The sequence below is a fragment of the Hyposmocoma kahamanoa genome, unplaced genomic scaffold, assembly GCF_003589595.1.
Source record: "Hyposmocoma kahamanoa isolate Upper Pololo Valley unplaced genomic scaffold, ASM358959v1 99702, whole genome shotgun sequence".
Taxonomy (NCBI): domain Eukaryota; kingdom Metazoa; phylum Arthropoda; class Insecta; order Lepidoptera; family Cosmopterigidae; genus Hyposmocoma; species Hyposmocoma kahamanoa.
The window spans coordinates 4615958-4636164 of record NW_020656001.1 but is presented as its reverse complement, the minus strand read 5'-3'; the positions used below and the strand labels follow the sequence as shown (position 1 = coordinate 4636164).

Below are 20207 nucleotides of genomic sequence, written 5' to 3'. Positions count from 1 at the left end.
AATTGCGTACATTAAAAAGATCGACATCATGTGTACCATACTCAGCGATGTCTCTACTTTTTAGATGACACTGAGGACAATCATGAGTTTATTTCAAATAAAAGAAATAATACCTGCCCATACATTACATACTTAATGAAAGTTTTATACCTAACCGTTGAGTTGACTGTCTGCAAGAAAAAAATATAAAATATGCCTTACGTACCTAGTTAATATGCATCTTTTAATTATTTCTATACACCCCAGCGAACAATCAACCTAATATAAATGCATAAGAAAGCTCAAGGTCGCACAAAGGGCAATGGAAATGCTCGGAATTTCACTGCGAGATCGAATCAGCAATGAGGATAGCCGCAAGGGAACCAGAGTAACCGACACAGCCCAAAGAATTGCAAAACTTAAGCAGTGGGCAGAGCTCGTCGCTCGCAAAAGAGATGGCCGAAGAGGCCGACGAGCGTACCGGAAGACGCAGCGTGGGCAGACCACCCTCAAGGTGGACTGACGACCTGGTGAACGTTGCGAGAATCCCCTGGGTACAAGTGGCGCAGAACAAGCTGTCGTAGTATTATTTGGGGGTGTAGTGTAGGTAAATTCGTATCTTTTAAGAAAATTTTGCTGGAGGATAGGTCAAGGATTCCGGCAATAGCCGCGAATCTGTGAAGCGGTTTTTCTTTACGCTTCTCTGTAATTATCAATGTCTCGCGAGTTAGTTCAGGATATAACGTGAGAGGGCTTTGTTGAGCGGTGGACATCTTTCGGCTGAAATGATGATTTGAATGTCGTTGTGTACACACAACTGGAAAAAAACAATATTTTCTTTGGCCTGATGACATTCTCAGTTAGTAACTTGGTTGGGTAACAAAAAATATTTTGTACAAAATTTGAAACAGAATTAATAATTATTCGTGTTTTTTGAAGTTGGCACGCGCCAAATACGAATTGTATTATGATGCCCCGTATTAATGTTAATTGAGTTTCCAGCCCACATTTTATACACAATGCCTTTTTATGTAAGAAACACTAGCGCAAGAGGTAACGTGAGTCTCGTTGAATAAAAAATATATCATCTCCCAACTAGGTTAGGGCTTAAGACTCACTAGTCGAAGTCGACCCAAATGAGGCGTAAAAGGTCCAATTGTATGGTCCAAATGAATAATGACGTACATCACTACCCACTTGTATATTTACTCCTAGGCATAAACCCTAAGCACCCTAAAGTACTCTCTATTTTACTAGTAATTTAGCGTTTTAGTACTGGTATAATCAGCGCGCATACGGCTTCGATCCGGACATGTTCCGTTTACCAAATTTTTGTATTTGATGAGGAGGTGCGTTCTCCAAATTGTGAAGTATATGGAATTCCTAAGGGTATACATCATTTTTTTTAAATTTATTTGGTCAGCCAACAATTGTTACACCAATAAAATATCAGAAAACATACATGCAAAAAAACTTAAAACTAAGTGCACAATCTATTGTAGACCGACACAACATGCCCAATAAATTATTGCAGAGTAAAAAGAAACTTGCAAAAAGAAAAGTGTAAACATTAATTTAACTATATAAATCATTTGCAAAAACAAATAGTGTTAATATCTTAAGACTAAGCGAAAGCATAAAAAAGAAATTAGGTAACAGAGTCTTAGGACGGTGACGCGATTTCGCGCTTGGTTCTTACTGCAGAGAAGTAGTGTAAATCAATCGTTGAGTAGTGATCATTGTACAACTGGCAAAGCCTAGCAACGGGAGAATTCGCGCCTAAAGCAGTCCTGCGAAAAGGCTTGCAAAGAGGCTTGATGTAAAATCAGGGTAGTCTGCGGGGAACGTTAAATGATATAAGGTTAGAACTGAACTGCATTTAATTTGATTATTTAATAATTTATATAAAAACTTCATATTTAAAATGTCCCGTCGCTTCTCCTACGACAGCATTTGGAACTTTGAGAGTCTAGATTTATATGAACGAAGTTTTTTAGCTTGTCCAGTGTAGAACGCCAAATGATTCACAAACCTCTTCTGCATCCTCTCCAATCTCAGTGAGTGAATGGCGAAATGTGGACGCCACACAGATCTACGACCATTTGATAATGGAGTGTGTTCGGAAGGAACCCGTTAGGGATATTTGCGCAGGTTGGCTTGGTGCATTTAATGTTGAGTGGTTTCGATAATCCGTTTTGTCTAAGCCAACAAATAGCGCCTCGAAGATTTTGTATAAGTACCTACACGTTTGGTTAGGTGTCTAGTATTTTAATTTGTGTGTTTGGATTCTATTAAGAGTTTTTTATGTACATAGGTTTTCTAATGAGGATGACATGTTCGGTAATGATCATGAATAAAGAGTAAAAACATATTGATATAAAAGGACGGGGAGATGGAGCTGGTGGAGGTCCGTAGTCTCTGCCTAGGCCGATGGGAGTTAGGCGTGATAACCCAATGTATAATGACGTAAACGTAGTGTGTATTGTAAACAATCCAATTGTGATAAACAAAAACTTTGGAATGAAATGTAAGGTAGAGCCGAGTCGACCCCGCATCCGCAGTTGATTTCGTATTCCTTGTCTACCCACACACGGGCACCGCGCAACCCCGTTTTCATATTCCGGTGTACTTATAATATATCTTCTCTGTTCCGTGGCGAGTAATAATGAAATGCTCAGGATATTAAGGGAAACGCGACAGTGATTCGACAGTTTGCTCAATGATTGATTGCGGTGGAATGCGTTTGAACCTTAAATATGTGATAAACTGACATTTTCCTTGTTGATTTTAAATACTGCTTTGCTTTGTTTCAGATGCTACCAAATATTCGGCAGTGCTGGTCGATCATGACGAAATCATATTCGTCAACCAGGTAATGCTCTTTTGGGTTCCAGAACCGAAGTGCAAAATAATAAATTGATTTCTTCCTGCATCATTTCACTCCATATTAACCATGGAATAACAGACTACTTAATTACCATTGACTTACAAATAAATGGACGACGGGTCTAATACAAAAACCACGAAAAAAAGTCCCAAGTCAACCTATTTAAACGTAGTAACAAGTCAAGGAATATGAAAAAGCTAAAACGTTGAATTTAAATTGTAATGTCATCGCAGTACTGTCTAATTTTGCTTGCTTCGCTGTCAGTCGAACAAACGAAGACTAGAGCGTGAATGACGCTCTGTATACGATTTTAACGCCCTATAAGTTCGGACACTTTTTAGCGCGGACCCGACGTCCACATAATTGTAAGTCAATGTTAATTACCTAGAAATTTGTCATAGAAGAGGCGTAGGCTACGCTACTAACACATCGTTAATATATTGGTTAAAAACGCATTTTATGGTATTCTATGGTCACTCAAATAAAACTCCAAACAAAAATGTATCAACTCACTTCCAAGTAACGAAAATCACTTCTAATCGAAGGCACTAGTACCAAGGCAAATATTTGAACTTCGATCGTTATACACTTTTGGTTCTTGCCAATTATTATTATGTGCAATAACAATGAGAAGTTCTACACATAAATCAGCACTAATCCAATGAAAACTAAAAGCTGCGAAATCTTTGAAAACTTGGTGTGATAGATTTGAAAACATTTCACCACACATAAGCATCTTTTCTCAGTGCAAGTAGCACAGGGTTTAGCTGAGGTCGACTTTTTATATGGAAAATTTTTGTAATTGGACACGAGTAGATAGTGTAGTTAGTTAATCATGTGTCTGGCAGAAGCAACTGAAGATGGAGGGTTACTTATCACAAGCAAGAAACATGATTTATAGAATTATGTTTCTCCGAAAACCTTTAGATTTTTATTGAATACATTTTTTTTCATTTGTCCGAAAACACATTACGGTTTTTTTCATTACACCATTTAATGTTTCACTATTTTGACATATTGACAACTTATTCTTTTCCCGTTTTTTATTTCCCCAACAAACCGTTCGACCAATGTATCATCATCATCATCATCATTAAGCCACACGACGCCCACTGCTGGACTTAGGTCTCCCCGACGATCGGTCCTGCGCTGCCCGTATCCATCGGCTTTTACCAGATCGTCGATCCACCTGGTGGGCGGCCTACCCACTGAAAGTCGTCCGGTGAGCGTTCGCCATTGAAAAACCTTTCCGCCCCAACGGCCGTCGTTTCTCCTAGCTATGTGCCCCGCCCACTGCCACTTCAGCTGAGCAATTCTTCAAGCTATGTCGGTTACCTTAGTTCTCGTACGGATTTCCTCATTTGTGATTCTATCACGTAGGGAAATACCGAGCATCGCTCTCTCCATTGCCCGCTGAGTGACCTTTCTTTATTATAAGAAGGCTTTCTTATGAGGCCCATAGTGAGGGACCACGTTTCTGTTCCATGTGTAATCACTGGCAACACACACAGGTGAAAGACTTTCATCTTGAAACACTGAGGTAATTTGAACGCAAAGATTTTTTGTAGTTTCCCGAACGCTGCCCATCCGAGCTGGATTTGACGAGAGATCTCTTTCTCAAAGTTGGATTTACCTAACTGGACTGTCTGAAGCGGGTACAACATGGATATTCGACATGATCTTATCTTATTGTACGCTTTCGAATGAGTAGCCCTAACTTCATACTCATTACTGCATAAACGCAATCGGTTACACAATATTTTATGCGTAGATATATATCGTAAATTGTCACCCTCAGTGGGATTTTAATTTGAGTGCCGACTACGTAATATCACGTATAAGACCATTTGATCCTAGTCTGATGAATAGGTACCTACGACATTCAATGGGCTGACCACCAAACTTACTACAGACGTTAGTCGAATATCTAGCCAAAAGAAATTAGAGATACCTACCAGGCGTATGAAGTTCCGTCTCTTTCTTCTTTCGAACTAAGTTCGAGAATTAATTGTAGTTTATTTCCGGGATAGATAAACTAAGAGTATGTAATATACAACTCTGGCACAATTGGAATTGTGGATTTTTTCATTGCTTCTTGACAATTGTTCTAAACCGCGAAATGCACTGGCGCGGGCTGGACATAATCTTGTGTCCAGCTCTTGTGTCCAGCTCTTGTGTCCAGTCCAAGCCAGGCATCTTGGAAGCAATGGGAACACAATAAGAACTTAAATTAAGACTTTTAGTCCATACTGACCTAGTTAGACGCTACCTCAAGGTAACGAGAGGAAATGGTGTAAGGAATAAATATATTTTACATAGGCGGGTTATAAAATACGTGACACTTTTTACAACATAAGGTAACAAATGGGATTTGTATTTTGTATCGGTGCCGGCGGCCGCGCGTATGCTCGGTTCACATAAATATTTATATTTTATACTCAGATTCATGTGACTCCCCCGACCAAGTTATTTAAGTTTCTCGGTATTGCTGAAAAGATGTCCACAGCAGAACGAGTTCTAATGCCTTTTCAAGTAGTTAATAAAACTTTTGTTTCCGCCATTGTTTTTGCTTGCGTTAATAGAGGTCTTTATAAACTGTGTTAAACTATGTGTGTCCCACTGCGGAACATGAACCTCCTCTTACACTGAGGCTTTTATGCGACACCTGAACACAATTAATAAAGAAAGGTAAAGGCTAAGGTTGCGATCAATGGACCAGCGCTTCGATTGAACCACTTCAAAATCTCGTCAACTATTCATTTTTGAAGTTGTACGTTGGTTCGGACCAGTAGTTCTATATCCTCCCGCTCGGCCCTAATCGCGCCACGAATATCACAGGCTTCGTTGAGGAGAGATATTCGTCGTCGTGTTTCTCGCGCATATTTTTTTCAAAATTTTTTTTTTACTGGATTGTCGGAGGTGTTAATTTTGTAAATAATATTTAATGTAACATATATTATATCATACATTTTTGTAAATAACATATTAGTCAGAAAGCTCCAAATTGCCATCAATGGAGCAGTGCTAAGGTGTTTGGTTGGACCGGTCCAATCATGGAAACTTCTTTAAACTATTTTCATTTATATTTTATATGTTTTAGCGGCACAAAGAAGAAAATATTATGATGAAGTAAGCATGAAACTGGCACTACAAGCTTTAGGCAAAAAAGAAGTGGACTTGAATGAGGCAAGCAGAATGTACGGAGTGCCCAAAGCGACCTTAAAATGAAGGTTTGATGATAGAAATGTAAAGCTAAAGACGAGAATTATAAATCTAAATTATAATATATCATGAATAGAATTTTTAGTTAATGAAAAATGTTATGGTACTCCTTGAGTCCAACTTTTAAAGCAAGTTGGCCAGCTACAATGAGCTGGCTAGGTACGATTGTTTCGGTTATGGTCATAGCTGACCTCAAAGAGTATGGTTGAACAACACAGTTTTATTTACTTAAATAAACATTTTGTTCCTTTGTATTGTGTGTATTTTTCTCATAGTTTCATTATATAAACTGAGATTTGATATTGCGTAGCCAGTTATAAACTTTATTGTCAAATATCTTGTCATAGATATTTTTTACTTAATTAAGATTTATTTGCACGAATAGTCCCATTTGAGCGTTGCGCTTATTATTATTAATAATAAAGACGTTAATTTGACGCTCTTTGATTGAACCGGTTGAGAAAATCTTTTAAGTCCAATGGTGGCACTGAGTGGTCCAATTAAAGTGACGATGGTCCAAAAAAGGTAACCGTCACATGTTTTTATTTTTCTGCTTTATATAATAATGCTTAATAAAAAGAAGCCTGTAGCGACATCTACATCTTCCAAAATTTCGAATATGTTTCTGTTTACATTGTGCGATTTAAAACGTAGGCCTGTTCAAAATGAAGTGGTCCAATAGCAGCAACCTGACCCTAGTTTGGAGACGATGCTTGATGGCTTTAATACATAAGTGAACTTTCTTGGAAGTGCTGCTTTTCGCCCAAGGCCGTCGTTCGCTATTAAAACAAATAGTATTGTTTTGTTTGCTATTTGACGTAACAAAATGCTTGCCAATGTATACTCGGCCTTAGTCATTAGATAAGTTGATCGAGTCTTCTAACTCCGAGAAACTTTTTACTATGAGGCCCACATAAAAATTCACTGCTGGTAGGGATTTTGTCTTTGCGGAGTCCAGCCTGCAGACCTCTTAGGCAAAGTTGTACCACTGTGTCCGGGTTTGAATGGTGTTTATTTTAATTCGTTCAACATTGTGAACAGCAGCGCGTTGTAATAATACAACAGTTGAACTATTTTGGCTTAGGCCAGTACTCTTGAATATCTAGAAACACTGCGACCACTACCAGCTCGGAGAAAAAATGAAATCTCTTATTTTTACTACACTGACTTTCATTCTATATCTAACGGAACTTAGAATGAAGAAACTATACGTATATTGTTTCGATCAAATGATGGCTCGAATGTATTATTTATTTGTAAATCTTATGAGATTTTGGACGTGTGTTGCGATCAGCTGTATCGTATTTTGTTGGGACTGCAATATTTCCGTAATGTATTTGAAACTATTTATTTCTCCCCCGGCTGCCGTTACCATGCGTTTTAGTATGCCGTTAGTAATTTAAGACCGAAGAAGGTTCTTTGTGATGAACCGTTTGGTGCAATTGGACTTGAGCAGTATCTAATGACCTATATTAGTAAAAGTAGGTCAATGGAAGCAATAAAGTAATTAGCGCCTTCACATTTCATTTAGTAGAATATTAAGTTAAAAGTTGTTACGTTTGCAGATTTTCCGATGTAATCATTTTGAACACAATTTTTTTTGTAAAGAGCTCTAATAGGTACAGGATAACTAAAAGAGAATTCTTTTTCGATTTTGCAAAGGTTTTACGAAGTATAAAGTATACTTTTACGAAATAGAAAGTAAATTTTATATTTTAGGGCTTACTTCTTTAACTAAGTCGGTGTGGAAGATTCATATAGTTTAAGTGGTATCTCAACGCTGTTCTAGGCTGGTCTTAATCAGTTCCTCGGACTACAGTTGTGCCAAACGCTCTAAAGCTTATTGTTTTGAGTTCAAAATGGAAATTTCTAGCTGCTACAGCGCCTGAGATCCCTCCACAAACATAATTGTGCCAACGCTAATATGGCTAAGAACGTGTCGATCTTCCTTTACGACGTCAAACTTTGAACGCCCCGCTTTTGTCGTCAGGAATCGTACTATGGCGCATCCATAACGCTCGCATACTGTCGTAGTCGGTAGATGCTAAGTTTTGTTATTATGAACTACCTACTTTGCTGATGCACCCTTCGTCTACTGGGTCTACACTTCTTTATTTCTTCATATATTTTTATTGATATATTGATGACCAATAATTGTACAAAGTGAGTTGTACATTGTGAGAATAGTGGTATAGCTAATTGTGCCATCAACCACATCATCCACAGATAACTACAAAAATGTAACATTTTTAAATGAATTTCAAAAAAAATTAAGAAACAAACAAACTTAGTAACATTATAAATTACATTTTAAAAAACAGTTTCACACTCCATTGCAGTGCCATAATTTTCAGTAACCGCCTTCTTAAATTTGTATTTAGATAAAAAATCTGCTTCCGTCAAAAACTCATTATAATAATTAATAATCGCCTTAGAGGAGCGCGCACGTAAGAATTTGTCTTACAGGACGTAAGATTGAGCAAACAGTCCATAACGAGGACGAGAGTTGCGCATATGCGTATTTCTCGGCACCGAGAAGCAGTTTATTTGTTAGCTCACTGCAGTCAAACACTTCTCGTGAACATATCAGGCTGCCCTTGTCTTTGTCTGTTTAACGCATGCCATTCCAATTTCTGTGAAAGGTGTCAACGTTTTTGGGTTTGCTTCATTCATCTAATATCATAGTTCGCCTTTCTTTTCGTATTGTCGTCATCGCGTTAAAGTTCGATGAGCATTCTGGTTACATATGAAAACTGCAAAAATGTTCACTGTGAACGTCCATCATAATCGGACAGCTTCTAATTTTTTGATCTGTCGTACTGCCCTAGCGACCGGCTTAGTTTCGATGTAATTAGCAAAAAGTTCTGAATTCAATTTATATCGAAATCTGATGACGTGAAATAAAAGCGACAGGCGGCTCTCAAGTGTTTATTTCGCTTCGGAACAACGTTCGAGTCGAGGCTGAGAATGAGCAGGAAACCTACAGTCGTATTGCAGCCTCTTATCGCGGTTATAAAACAAAAATAAATCTTTGGAAATTGAAGCTCAAAGCTCTAAGTCCCGTCTATCGATTTTCTTGTTTTCTGTGCGTCTGAATTAAAGGCGCAAGTACAGCTTACTTGTGTGCTGTGACACACGTTCAAAGGTTCAAACGCACACACTATAGCTGACCTAAACTACGTGATGTTGCTAACTATTACTTAAAATATTAATATTAAATTGGAGTCATGCGAAATAGGCGCCTAGCTGTCGAGTTGCTTATACCCCGTTACACCAAAGCATACCATTATTGTCACTTGTGTAAAAAAACTATTACACAATTTGTCATAGACATTTTTGACGCAACCTAATAACTGCTAACAATGTATACTCAGTGAATGTACGCATTATAGTTCTCAAAACTACGGATAACGATAAAATGGTTATAATTACGACTTTCGCAAATCATGGCCTTTTGGGTTATTATTGCGATTTGACAATTTAAACAAATGTGAACCTTATGTTGGTTACTTGAGATTCGAGGGTCTTTACAAAAAATAACCATTAATTGAAACCGTGAAACGTAGCAGCGAAGTATTCAGTCGTAGCATATTTTAGAAGTCATCCTTAATGGTGAAGCTTCTTTGGGGGCGTCCAGTCGTTGCTGTCCAAAGAACACTTAAGAGATACCCGATGCGGTACGATGGTAATAATAAATTTCAAGTAATACCTATCGATTAAATTGCCGGTTCGAGCACACGACGCGTTCAAAGAGCAAGTGCTGTAGCAGCTATCGTACGGTTGCACACCGTCAACAGTCACATCCTATAAACTCTGTTTCATTAGACAACAATATGACAATGCCCAAATGTGTTTACTATATATATTATATAATTATTCTATATCGCACTCTCAGGTGATACAAAAGAAAAAATACCATTACATATCGCATTGTAACGTAAAGATGGCCCTATAGGGGAGAAACTATTACATTTGGGATATTTTAGGATAAAAGTCAGGAAAAGTGAAGAGATTGCAAGAGTAACTACGCGTGCGTGCACACGTGAAACAATAGCTTCAGACCATTTTCTACACTTCCATGAAAACAAACAAATGTAGATGGATTTAATTTTGTTTAAACATATTGCCTTCACATAAGACGTAATATTATACAAAATTAAATGAAATATAGAAAACAGGTCACAATAGGTGACGTTATTGCTAAATTCTCAACCTCTTTATAAGAGAATAAGTCAAAAAACAAGCTTAGGGTATATAACAAATGCTTATTATTTATTCGAGAGACTTCACTTGGGATTACTGACTCGTTGGTACGTTGAATCATCAAATCGTGGTGCTACGTTTCTCGATCTATGTCTATATATCATGGTGGTTAAACATCATGATAATCAAGAAAATCAATGTTACGGCCATTCTCACATTCGGTGTTCTCGGCCTAATCACCGTAGCCATGGATACGGTAATTAGTAACTTCAAACCAGCCTACGCTTAGTCCCAGTGATGCAAATCTTGTAAATCCATCGCACACTCTCCGTGATATATTCTATAAAATAAAAACGATAAGCAGGCAAACTTACGACGGTGTTCAAGGCTCTGCGATTGGGCACGGCTGTTATGTAGCAGAGCCATCCCAAAGGTGGCAGCAGTACTTCATGCACGACCGGGCTTGTGCTTGGTACAGCTGAAGCAACTATCCCGGTATAAAGTAACACCTCACCCTGGAAAGGATGCCAAGCTTCCTTGCTGCATTTTTGCCCATGGATTCAATGTATCTGCCGAAGTTCAAATTGGATGACAAGTCCATTCCAAGTAGCTAGAGACAGTCAGCTATCGGTATGGATATATCACTAAAAGACGGAGTCAGCTCAAACGGACTCCGTTTTGTGATGAACACGCATGCGTTTTGGTAGCATCAAATTTGACAAGATTGGCATCGCCCCAATCGAAGACTGCTTTGAGAGTCAAATCCAAACGGCTAACCATTGACTCCCGACAAGACTGGATTTCCTCTCCACTGACCCTTGCATTAGTCAAGTACCTATGCCACCTACAACTGTGCTGTCATCAGCAGACGCAAAGGTGCCTGGAATTAATATATATTTGATATGCAGCAGAAAGAGAGCACACAATGCGGAACCCTGAGGAACTCCGCCACATGCTCGGAAGAGTAGCCTTCTAAGACCACTCGAATCGAAAGTTCGCTCAAGAAATCCGAGATCCACCTGCAAAGGTCAGTGGGAAGCCCATAAGAGCTCCCTCTTACTTAAAAGGCTTGCGTGCCAAATCCTGTCAAAGATACCGACTGAGTGAGAAGCTTTAGGTCTCACACAGGTATCGCTTACGACGATAAAAGACGAACAACCCAATACAAAAGATGTGTAACAAACACAGAGAAATTTGTAAAGCTTGCTGACGATCTGTATGTAACTGAGTTAGTACAGCAATTGCCTAATTTGGCATAAAGGTGCAGGTTCTAGTCTTGTCAGATCGAAGGATTTCTTTTTGTGTTCGATCTTTGTATTAATAATGATACGTAATTAATTCAATTTAGAGAAACAACTTATTATTATTATTTGTCTGTTGAGACCCTCGCCTCTCCCAAGGCCTAAGGCTCAACTCACACCGGCGCAGAGTCGAAGCGTTGCGTCGCGTCCCGTTTTTCAACTACCTTTGTACTTTTTACTACTTTGCACCTTAATAATGGGGAAATAGAGATGAATATGCTGTAGGCAAAAAACATGACGCGTCGCGACGCTTCGACTCTGCGCCAGTGTGAGTCCAGTCTATAACATTAATTTTGAACTTTTATATGGAACGGAACGTTATTATTATTATTGTCATTGTCATTGTCATTGTCATTATTAAAATAATAATAAGCTCTATGACCTAGAACCAATGGACCTCATGAATTTTTCCAAGTGTGCAGATCGTTGTTTTGTTTTTTAAGGGATTTTTTGCCGCATCGCCATCTGTCAGAAATTCGGAAGGTTCACTGGTTCGTTCCGTGGCTTAGTTGGTATAGCGTCTGGCCGGTTTGCTGGGAGACGTTGGTTCGAATCCATCGGACCGAAGTTAATTTTTTTGTGAATGTTCGAACATTGTTTAATAAATCATAATTTAATAAACTAATGGATGATTTTTTTGTTCAGCGCTTCGAATGGCCAATAGCGCGACCCGTGGCCACGGGCGAGGTGCTGACGCTACAGCTGCTGGCGCGGGCACGCTGGGGCGCGCCGCGCGTGTTGGGCGTTTATCGCCTCGGCCTGCAGATCCTCGTCTCAGATGGCCAGCTCTCCATCACCGACACGCTCGTCGATGATCGCAACCGTCCCGTGCCGGTAAGTGTTTCTTCCGCGCCCATCACGTCGTCTTTTACGTTTATTTCATGTCAAGGAATTGCAATTTAGGCTGCTAAAAGATTGACTGCAAGTTTGCAGTTAATGCGTGAAGTCGTAATCAACTTCATGCGGCCGAGACCTCGATTTCATTTGAGTTGATAACGACTTCACGAATTAACTGCATGCAGTCTAAACCTATTGCATTCAATCTGTCAGCAGCCTGTCGATTTCTAATGATGCAGAACGAATAAGCGCAATGAGACAAGAATATTGCTTCATCGCACCGTTGCATAATAATATGCAACGTTGCACCTCAAAAAAAATAAAACGTGTTCAAAACGCCTACATATGGTTCTTTTATAAAGTTCCACTGAGATGTCACATAACACCTGTGCTGAACCTACGCGGTATTCTTAATACAGGATCTAGAAGCCTACGCAATTTTTCTACATTGATGCACTCCGTTGCCAGATACAAAACTCTATATGTCGAGTTAAAATGGCGTACTTATTCGTATAATTCACGCAGGGTTAATAGTTTTTTATTGGTAACACCATTTCATAAAACAAGAGCCTTTGGGGGTAGCTTTTGGTATCAGGCATCTAAGTGCTAGAACAATCTGCGTCCTCCACTTGGACGGTCAATCTCAATACCTGCATTTAAAAAACATAGGAAAAATCTGTTGATGGAAAATCTGATGTTCCTAACTCTTGCCTTCTAACTTATTTATATTTAATTATATTTACTTGTAGCTTTTATGTAATAATGTATCGCAAGTATATCGTAAATGTGTAATGTGGCATACAACAGAGGATACACATAATAAAAAAAAAAAAAAAAAAAAAAACACGGTACTTACCATTTCCGTAAGACTCGGCAGACGCTGAAACAATCAGCGTCTGCTTCGCTCGAGATAGACATTGCCGAGTCATATCCTTTTCCTCTTTTACGCCACTATGCACACTTACTAACTTAAAATTAAACAGTCACTTGTTGTTGTTGTTTTAAGTATTAGATTTAAGTGTGCATAGTGACTCAATTTTAATGAATAAACGTTTTTCTTTCTTTTTTTCATACGCTCTAGGTGCCATGTACTTATAATAAAATGGCACTACGTAACGTAGGTACTGTTATAGGTAAATAGTACCTATGCCCATTCTCGAAAAAGTCTTATTTTAATAAAATCGTTCACCTTAGCTTAAAAATATGGTCAATTAATTAATTCAATTTCATAAATATGTTACCATCTTTTCCTATTGAGGATACTTTCTCAAAGTGGAGATGCTCGTAACCACGTGTGTATGCAGAAGAAGCATATTGCATCTGCAATGTACCTTTTCATGGACACGAACGTTTTAATAAATGTTACTACTACACAAGAACTTTCGTTCGACAAGTTCGTAGTCACAGTCATTTGTGTACCACAACCTTACTTGTGATGCTGTTCTTTACTCAAACCCCAATTTAAATGGAGACGTAGTTTTAAATATTTATTTATTAAGACATAATTTTGTTAAATCAATGGACTCCGATTAAACATTATATCAGGCAGCCAGCGTCTAAATTGGCGTACAAAATGTATGAACATGAATCGCAATATGCACTAAACTACAACTTGGGAAGTACCAAGCAATATACAAAGTGTACGCGATCTAGCTCCAGAATCCTAACAAGTTGTATTTCAAGATATACGAGCGTCCTCAACTTCAGCAATATCTGTTTGAAACTTTGTTCATTTTAATCGACCAACTATTTCTCGTAGCATGAAACTCTAGAGTTCATCAAGTTTATGTCGCGATTAAAGTAGATTTCATTTCCTTTGTACAAACGGAGATTCGGCTTCGAAAGCTGTCTCGCGCGTGCGCCGCGGTCGCTCAAGAAATTAGGAAATCAAATGTTACAATTTTTGTCGAAAAGATGGAGTTTCCGCACATGCGATAATCTCGAATCGAGCCAACTGCAAGGGGCGCCGTCCCACGCCCGAACAAAGCGTACAAGATAATTTCCGAGATAGCCCAAGCGCCCTCCCAGGGGTGCGACGGTAATTCAATAAATCTGGTACGTACGGCACAATGGGTTACCGCTACTTCTCGTTCTGTTAGTAATATCTCTAAGAATCACATAAAAATAACAATTGCAATGATTTTGGAATATTATGTATGCGTATAAGCGCTATGTGACACGGGAACATGTAATAAAATGTAGTTGATTAATACTACCAACGTTTCATTAGGCTTATGTACTATTTGTAAAAAAAATAGGCAAGAATTTTGATTTGAAGATATTAGTTTTTAGTATAAATATAATAAGTTACTCAACATTGCCAACGTGGACAGATAGCATGCCAATGCCCTGCCTTCACATCGTTCTATATACATACATAGGTAAGCTGTAAATCCTGAACGTTACGATTTTTTTAAATGATATATCTATTGATGTTACCCTAAGTGCACCAAACAAGTTAAAATTCATAGAGCGGTATGATAAATATAGATATTATATATATATCTCACCCCTCATGGAAGAATGGCATAAGAGGAGTTACGTAAACATATTTATAGCTCCATCAGATACAGAAAACTATAACCCACATCCTCTTTAACTCGTGAACTTTATCTACAATTTAAGTCGCTAAAGTTTCAAGAATTGGAGAGGATGTAGGTTTAATTTTCTGTATCTAATAGAGCAATAAACTTCGTTAACGTAACTCCACTTATGCCATTCCTCCATGAGGCGTGCGATATATTATATGTATAATATGTGTGGGTGTGTAATATACACATTTTTCGTACCGCTCTATGAATTTTAACTTGTATATACATATATACGGCAGCGTCTCGCTATGACTCGGCGTTGGACGAGAGAAGCCGTGTAAGAGAAGGTAGCAGCAATAGAGCTCCTTGTGGAAGAGTTCGTCCAGGGAAGCACTGCCACATTACCTATTTCTGGCGCCAAGCAGTAATATCAGCATTACTGTGTTTCAGATTTGAAGGGTAAGGGTGCTGGTGAAATTACAGGCACATGGGACTTGTCAACTTAAGTCGCAGGGTGACGGATGCAGTGGCAGTGCCCTCAGATCTTTGCGATTTAAAACTCTGGGCGGCTGCAACTGCTATGTAGCTTACCATCAGGCGCACAACATGATCGTCCCGTCACTTGATATTATAATAGAAATATATTTATGATAGTCCTTACCATACGCGCATTGTTTGCAAAACTTGAAAAGCTACCTTTAAACAGACGAAAGTTGATCAGAGAAAATTCAGTATATACTTACTCGTACAATACAATTTTTTACCTTTCAGAATAATGTAAATTGAATGACTGAACCTAGTGTTACAAGAGAAATAAACTAAATATGAAACAGACAGAACAAAGCAGCGGTTTATTATAAAACAGATTTCACGGAGTTACTACTCGACGTTAATGTTGTGTAAACTCACGGGGTAATATGCCTTGCGTTGTCTTTTCCTTATGGATGTGTACAATATTTGCTCAAAATAAGTGTGTTGCACCAGATACAGACAAGAAATAGACGTAAAAATTGGCTATGCCGTCCATAGTTTGCACAATAATGCAACGCGTTCGTTTTTCCTTGCACAACACACACGCGCTCACATAATACGCAAAAACACGTACTTGGTAAAGTGAATCTCGACCGTATAGTCGGCCCCATAGACATATCTATAACTAACTCCGTAATAAGTGAATCTATAACTTCGACTTAAAAACAATAAGCGAAAAGTAATTTTGAGGATTCACGGTAAAACAGGAAAGCATTTGCGGAAACCACTGTACAAGCTACTTCGGCGTGATGTATTACTTTCCTAATAACTACAGCTGTGAATCCAGAGTTGAGCAAGCCTACGCCCTACATTTCGGCGGGTTATCTCCAGTTTTGGAATTGTTGCTTCAACGCTTAATTTCTCTTTCGGAAAATAGGTGGCACTTGACAGTTTATTGTTCGCCGAGGTGGTCTTTTGCTGTTGCATCCCTGTTTCGTTTAAGCCGTACTCGGTCGTACCGTGGAGGTCCTTAATTTCTCGAGGTAGTCCAAGAGGTTGTTTATTTCGCGTTCTATCATCATCATCATCAATGAGGTTATCGCTATAGGCCGACAAATGGACGGGTCTGCGTTGTCACACTTCCTGGGTTTTCCTGGGAGCGCACGTCCTGAACACAGTAGCGGGTATGCCATCGTGCTTACTGGACTTCTTGACGTCGAGGACAAAAAGAGCACGACGTGCCGCACTTTGCGTGAAACGGATTTCGGGCATTGAGTACTTACATCGCGGAAGAGCAGGTCGTGAGTTACCCTCGTCGCCAAGAGTTGAATCCGACGCAAAAAGAGAGCACAGAAAATCAGGTTTCTCTTAGCGGATTGAGTTATTGTGAACCATCAAGCTTACGCAATGGTGGTAGTGACACTCCATAAAAGTTTCCCTGAACAGCCTTCGCGAGGGACCAGAAGACACGGCTACCCGACCGCCAGCCAACTAGCTTTTCGCCAATTTTGCGAGTGTGCGCAAACTTTGTTGCGGCAATTTCGGTTTTGCAGGACCTGGAAGCAATGTTAAATTTCGCTTCAGTTTGGAACATTTACAATTCTCGACAATATAAGAAATTTTACTGGAAAATGAACTAACAAAACTCTGTTAAGAAAACCGATATCACCCGACACTCTTGCTATAACTTCAATATGTAAGTTCCGTAATATCAAAAAGTTTACTTACTTACTTACGAAGAGCGAAGCGAGCTGTAGTTTAAAACTGACGAACCTAATTATATAATAATAACCTGATATGATCTCATACGAAGTATCTTAAATAATATAAAACGACGATATCAAAGTTGTGTAATATAAGTATTGATACTTAGAGATACATCTTTTTCATCGTCCAACTTAAATATGTATACATTTATATTATATTATATGTATACATAACGTTGCTGCCAAACAAGAGCCAATTTGATCAACTAGCATACCAACTTGCGCATACGTATAAAATATTCAGTACAACTCTGACGTGTTCTTGCCCTTAGCGTAAACATTCTATACATTTTTATATATTATTACGCCCGATATAAATAAAATGGCATTTCTATCGCTTGGCTAAAAATACTATTTCACCTTACTGCTATGGCGGCACGGCGGTGGTTTGCACCACAAAGTATTCATTTCTTTTTAACACGTATTTTATACGCGCCGACGTCACACGTTTTACCAACGCGCGTTTACCGCGCCATAAACGCGCGTCATCTGCGCGTGTACGTTCCGCAGGAGGAAGATTTTTTAAAAACGCGCTAAGATAAACTAAAGTATTTTGGCATTCTTCTCCGTTTTTGGTCCTTTTTCTACGTTCGTCGCAAAAATAAGTTCTAGCGAGAAGAGCGATAATGAGAATACAGTAATGGTTACACGTTCAATCGCATCATCAGAAGTTCAGCAGATTACTGTTAAATGTGTCGCAAATACTATGTCACAAATCACTTCAAATTTTAATTAACATTTTTTTACTTTTTCTATTTATTGTACATCTTCTACTCTTTAGTCTTCTATTATTTCCTCACATTGTTTGAGGAAAGCATTATATAAGCCTCGGCGCAAGCCGGAAACGCTGGACTCGTGTTAACACAAACTCATACTCGTCCAGCAATCCCTTACTTCCCGGCCTCTGCAATAATGTGCTATTATTTCCTATCTAAAGTTCGGAAATGTGTTAAATGTAAGCACTGCCTAGCGCCCTCCAAAGTGTGAAAAGTTTTAATGAAAACGAGTGTTAAGGGAGCCATCAGATGGCGAGATACTTAATTATCGAAACATTGTATAAAAGAAATGAAAGCAATACGTCATTTGTGACACTTTTAGAATTATACAGTGAAGACCACATATATATACGTGTGCCATTAATTGCTCATTCTATATTCTAATGGCAGCAACTTATTTGCCACCAGAGGACTAGACAATCGCAGCGCAGTTACTGTACGTTACATTGTTTATTTGTGCGTACAAAATGGGAATGTTATGAACTTAGGGCATTGGCAACGTAACTGGGTCGGCATAGAAACGACTTGAACATGTGCCATGGGATGTTTGTACAGTGCGAACAATGTTTTCGTCCCACTATGAAACTCTATTGTAGGATCCACAAAACACGGGTTATCGAGAACCTAATCTTAAACGATCCCGTACGCTCCACGGCGTGGCTGTGTGCGTGACACTCTGAATTAAATTTTAACGTCGCAGTTGAATGTCTCGTGCAAAATGGCTGTCCAAATATTTCTGAGAGGACACGACCACGTACTTATTGTATAAATATAGATGAATTATGAAAAATGTTTTTTGTTGGAAATTCTTTGTTCTCTCTATATCTGATTTACAAGGGCTTGTCAAGAATTTATAACCTACTCTGTACACAAAGGGCAATAAACTGCTCCACAATCACATATTCAAGGCAGATTGTCAGAACATAAACATTCCACGAAACAAAGCCTGCCGTCACATTATGGAGCCTGCGGGTGACATGCGAAAAGCAAAGAGATTTTTCAATGAGACACATAAAACAAGCACAACGAACAATGAACAAACTTCAGCTGCGTGTGGTGTAAAATTTTGCTGCACTTTCGTGCTGCACGCGGTGGTCGATGGCGTGCGCTCTCCTTGTTCGATTGGGAGCCTTTTTCTAGGTAGTAATACTAGTGTAGTATATTATGCATATCCTTGGTCAGTAAATTTTATTCTGGAACCTTTATTCGTAACCACGTACTAACTGACACATATTCATATTATTCTGTTTTATTAATATAAATTACAGAAATTACTGTCAGATAATTATTATAGTAGAGCGATAACGTATACCTAAATGGGTTTGTTATGATGATAATCACCTCACAACGCTATCTCCTCGGCATGCCTGTTACTACTATACTACCGGCTACTTGTAAATGTATGTACGTACAACGACGCAGCAATCGAGACTCTAATCGTCCTATTCTAATTAGACATGGGGAATAGCGTTACATTTATTTACATTTTATTTACATTACATTTATATTTCTAGTAGAATACACAAAGTAGATTATACATAAATATAAAATACCAACTCTTCCTATAATAAAACAAATACACAAAAATATTTTACTTTGTTAATAAATAGGTTTATAGTCACTGCTGCAGATTTTTTCATCCGCCCTTGCTAGTAGTAATAAGCACCTACGACCCTTGTGAGTGAGCAAAAAAAGTCATCCTATCTCACTCACTCCCATCGCGGAAATGGCCCGATTTGAAGAGAACTACAACGAGTGGCGCGCTCAGTCACCACGGAACGGAGATCGCACATTGCATTAAATACGTATGTCGTGATGTGAGTGACGGGGATAGCTCAATAGCCAATGAACGGAGGAACACCTATGTGACTTTGGAACGTCGTTCCTTCGTAACGAGTCACGGTGATACTGTTTGACGACGGATCATCGTGATTTTTTCATCGTGACGTTATTTATCACCCACCTCTAATTCTAATCTAACTTTGTAATGGACTACGTGGAGTGTCTTTAACCCGCTATTTAGGCTGCGATTCCATCAGAGATGTGCGAGGTAGCTAGGCAGTGTGCGACAAAAAAATCCACCAATAGTATTATTTCATTTTCCTAGCCTCGCTTAGCTCAGCTCTGGTGGAAGAGGGCTAGCGGACTTAAGTATTTGTACATACAAAAAAGCGAGAGATGTGTGCGAGGTACGCGAGTGAGCTGGCGGTCCGCTACTACACACCGTTTCACAA

The 20207-nt window shown here is 38.9% G+C and overlaps 1 protein-coding gene across 1 annotated transcript in view; it reads left to right on the top strand.

The window, feature by feature from the left end:
* Positions 1-434: 434 nt before the first annotated feature.
* Positions 435-20207, top strand: part of LOC113239174 (otoferlin-like) — an 80398-nt gene continuing 60625 nt past the window's right edge. The window contains exons 1-4 of the mRNA XM_026476044.1: positions 435-533; positions 1986-2130; positions 2793-2851; positions 12238-12426. Coding sequence (XP_026331829.1) covers positions 435-533; positions 1986-2130; positions 2793-2851; positions 12238-12426 — 492 coding nt within the window. The remainder of the gene's footprint in view (positions 534-1985; positions 2131-2792; positions 2852-12237; positions 12427-20207) is intronic.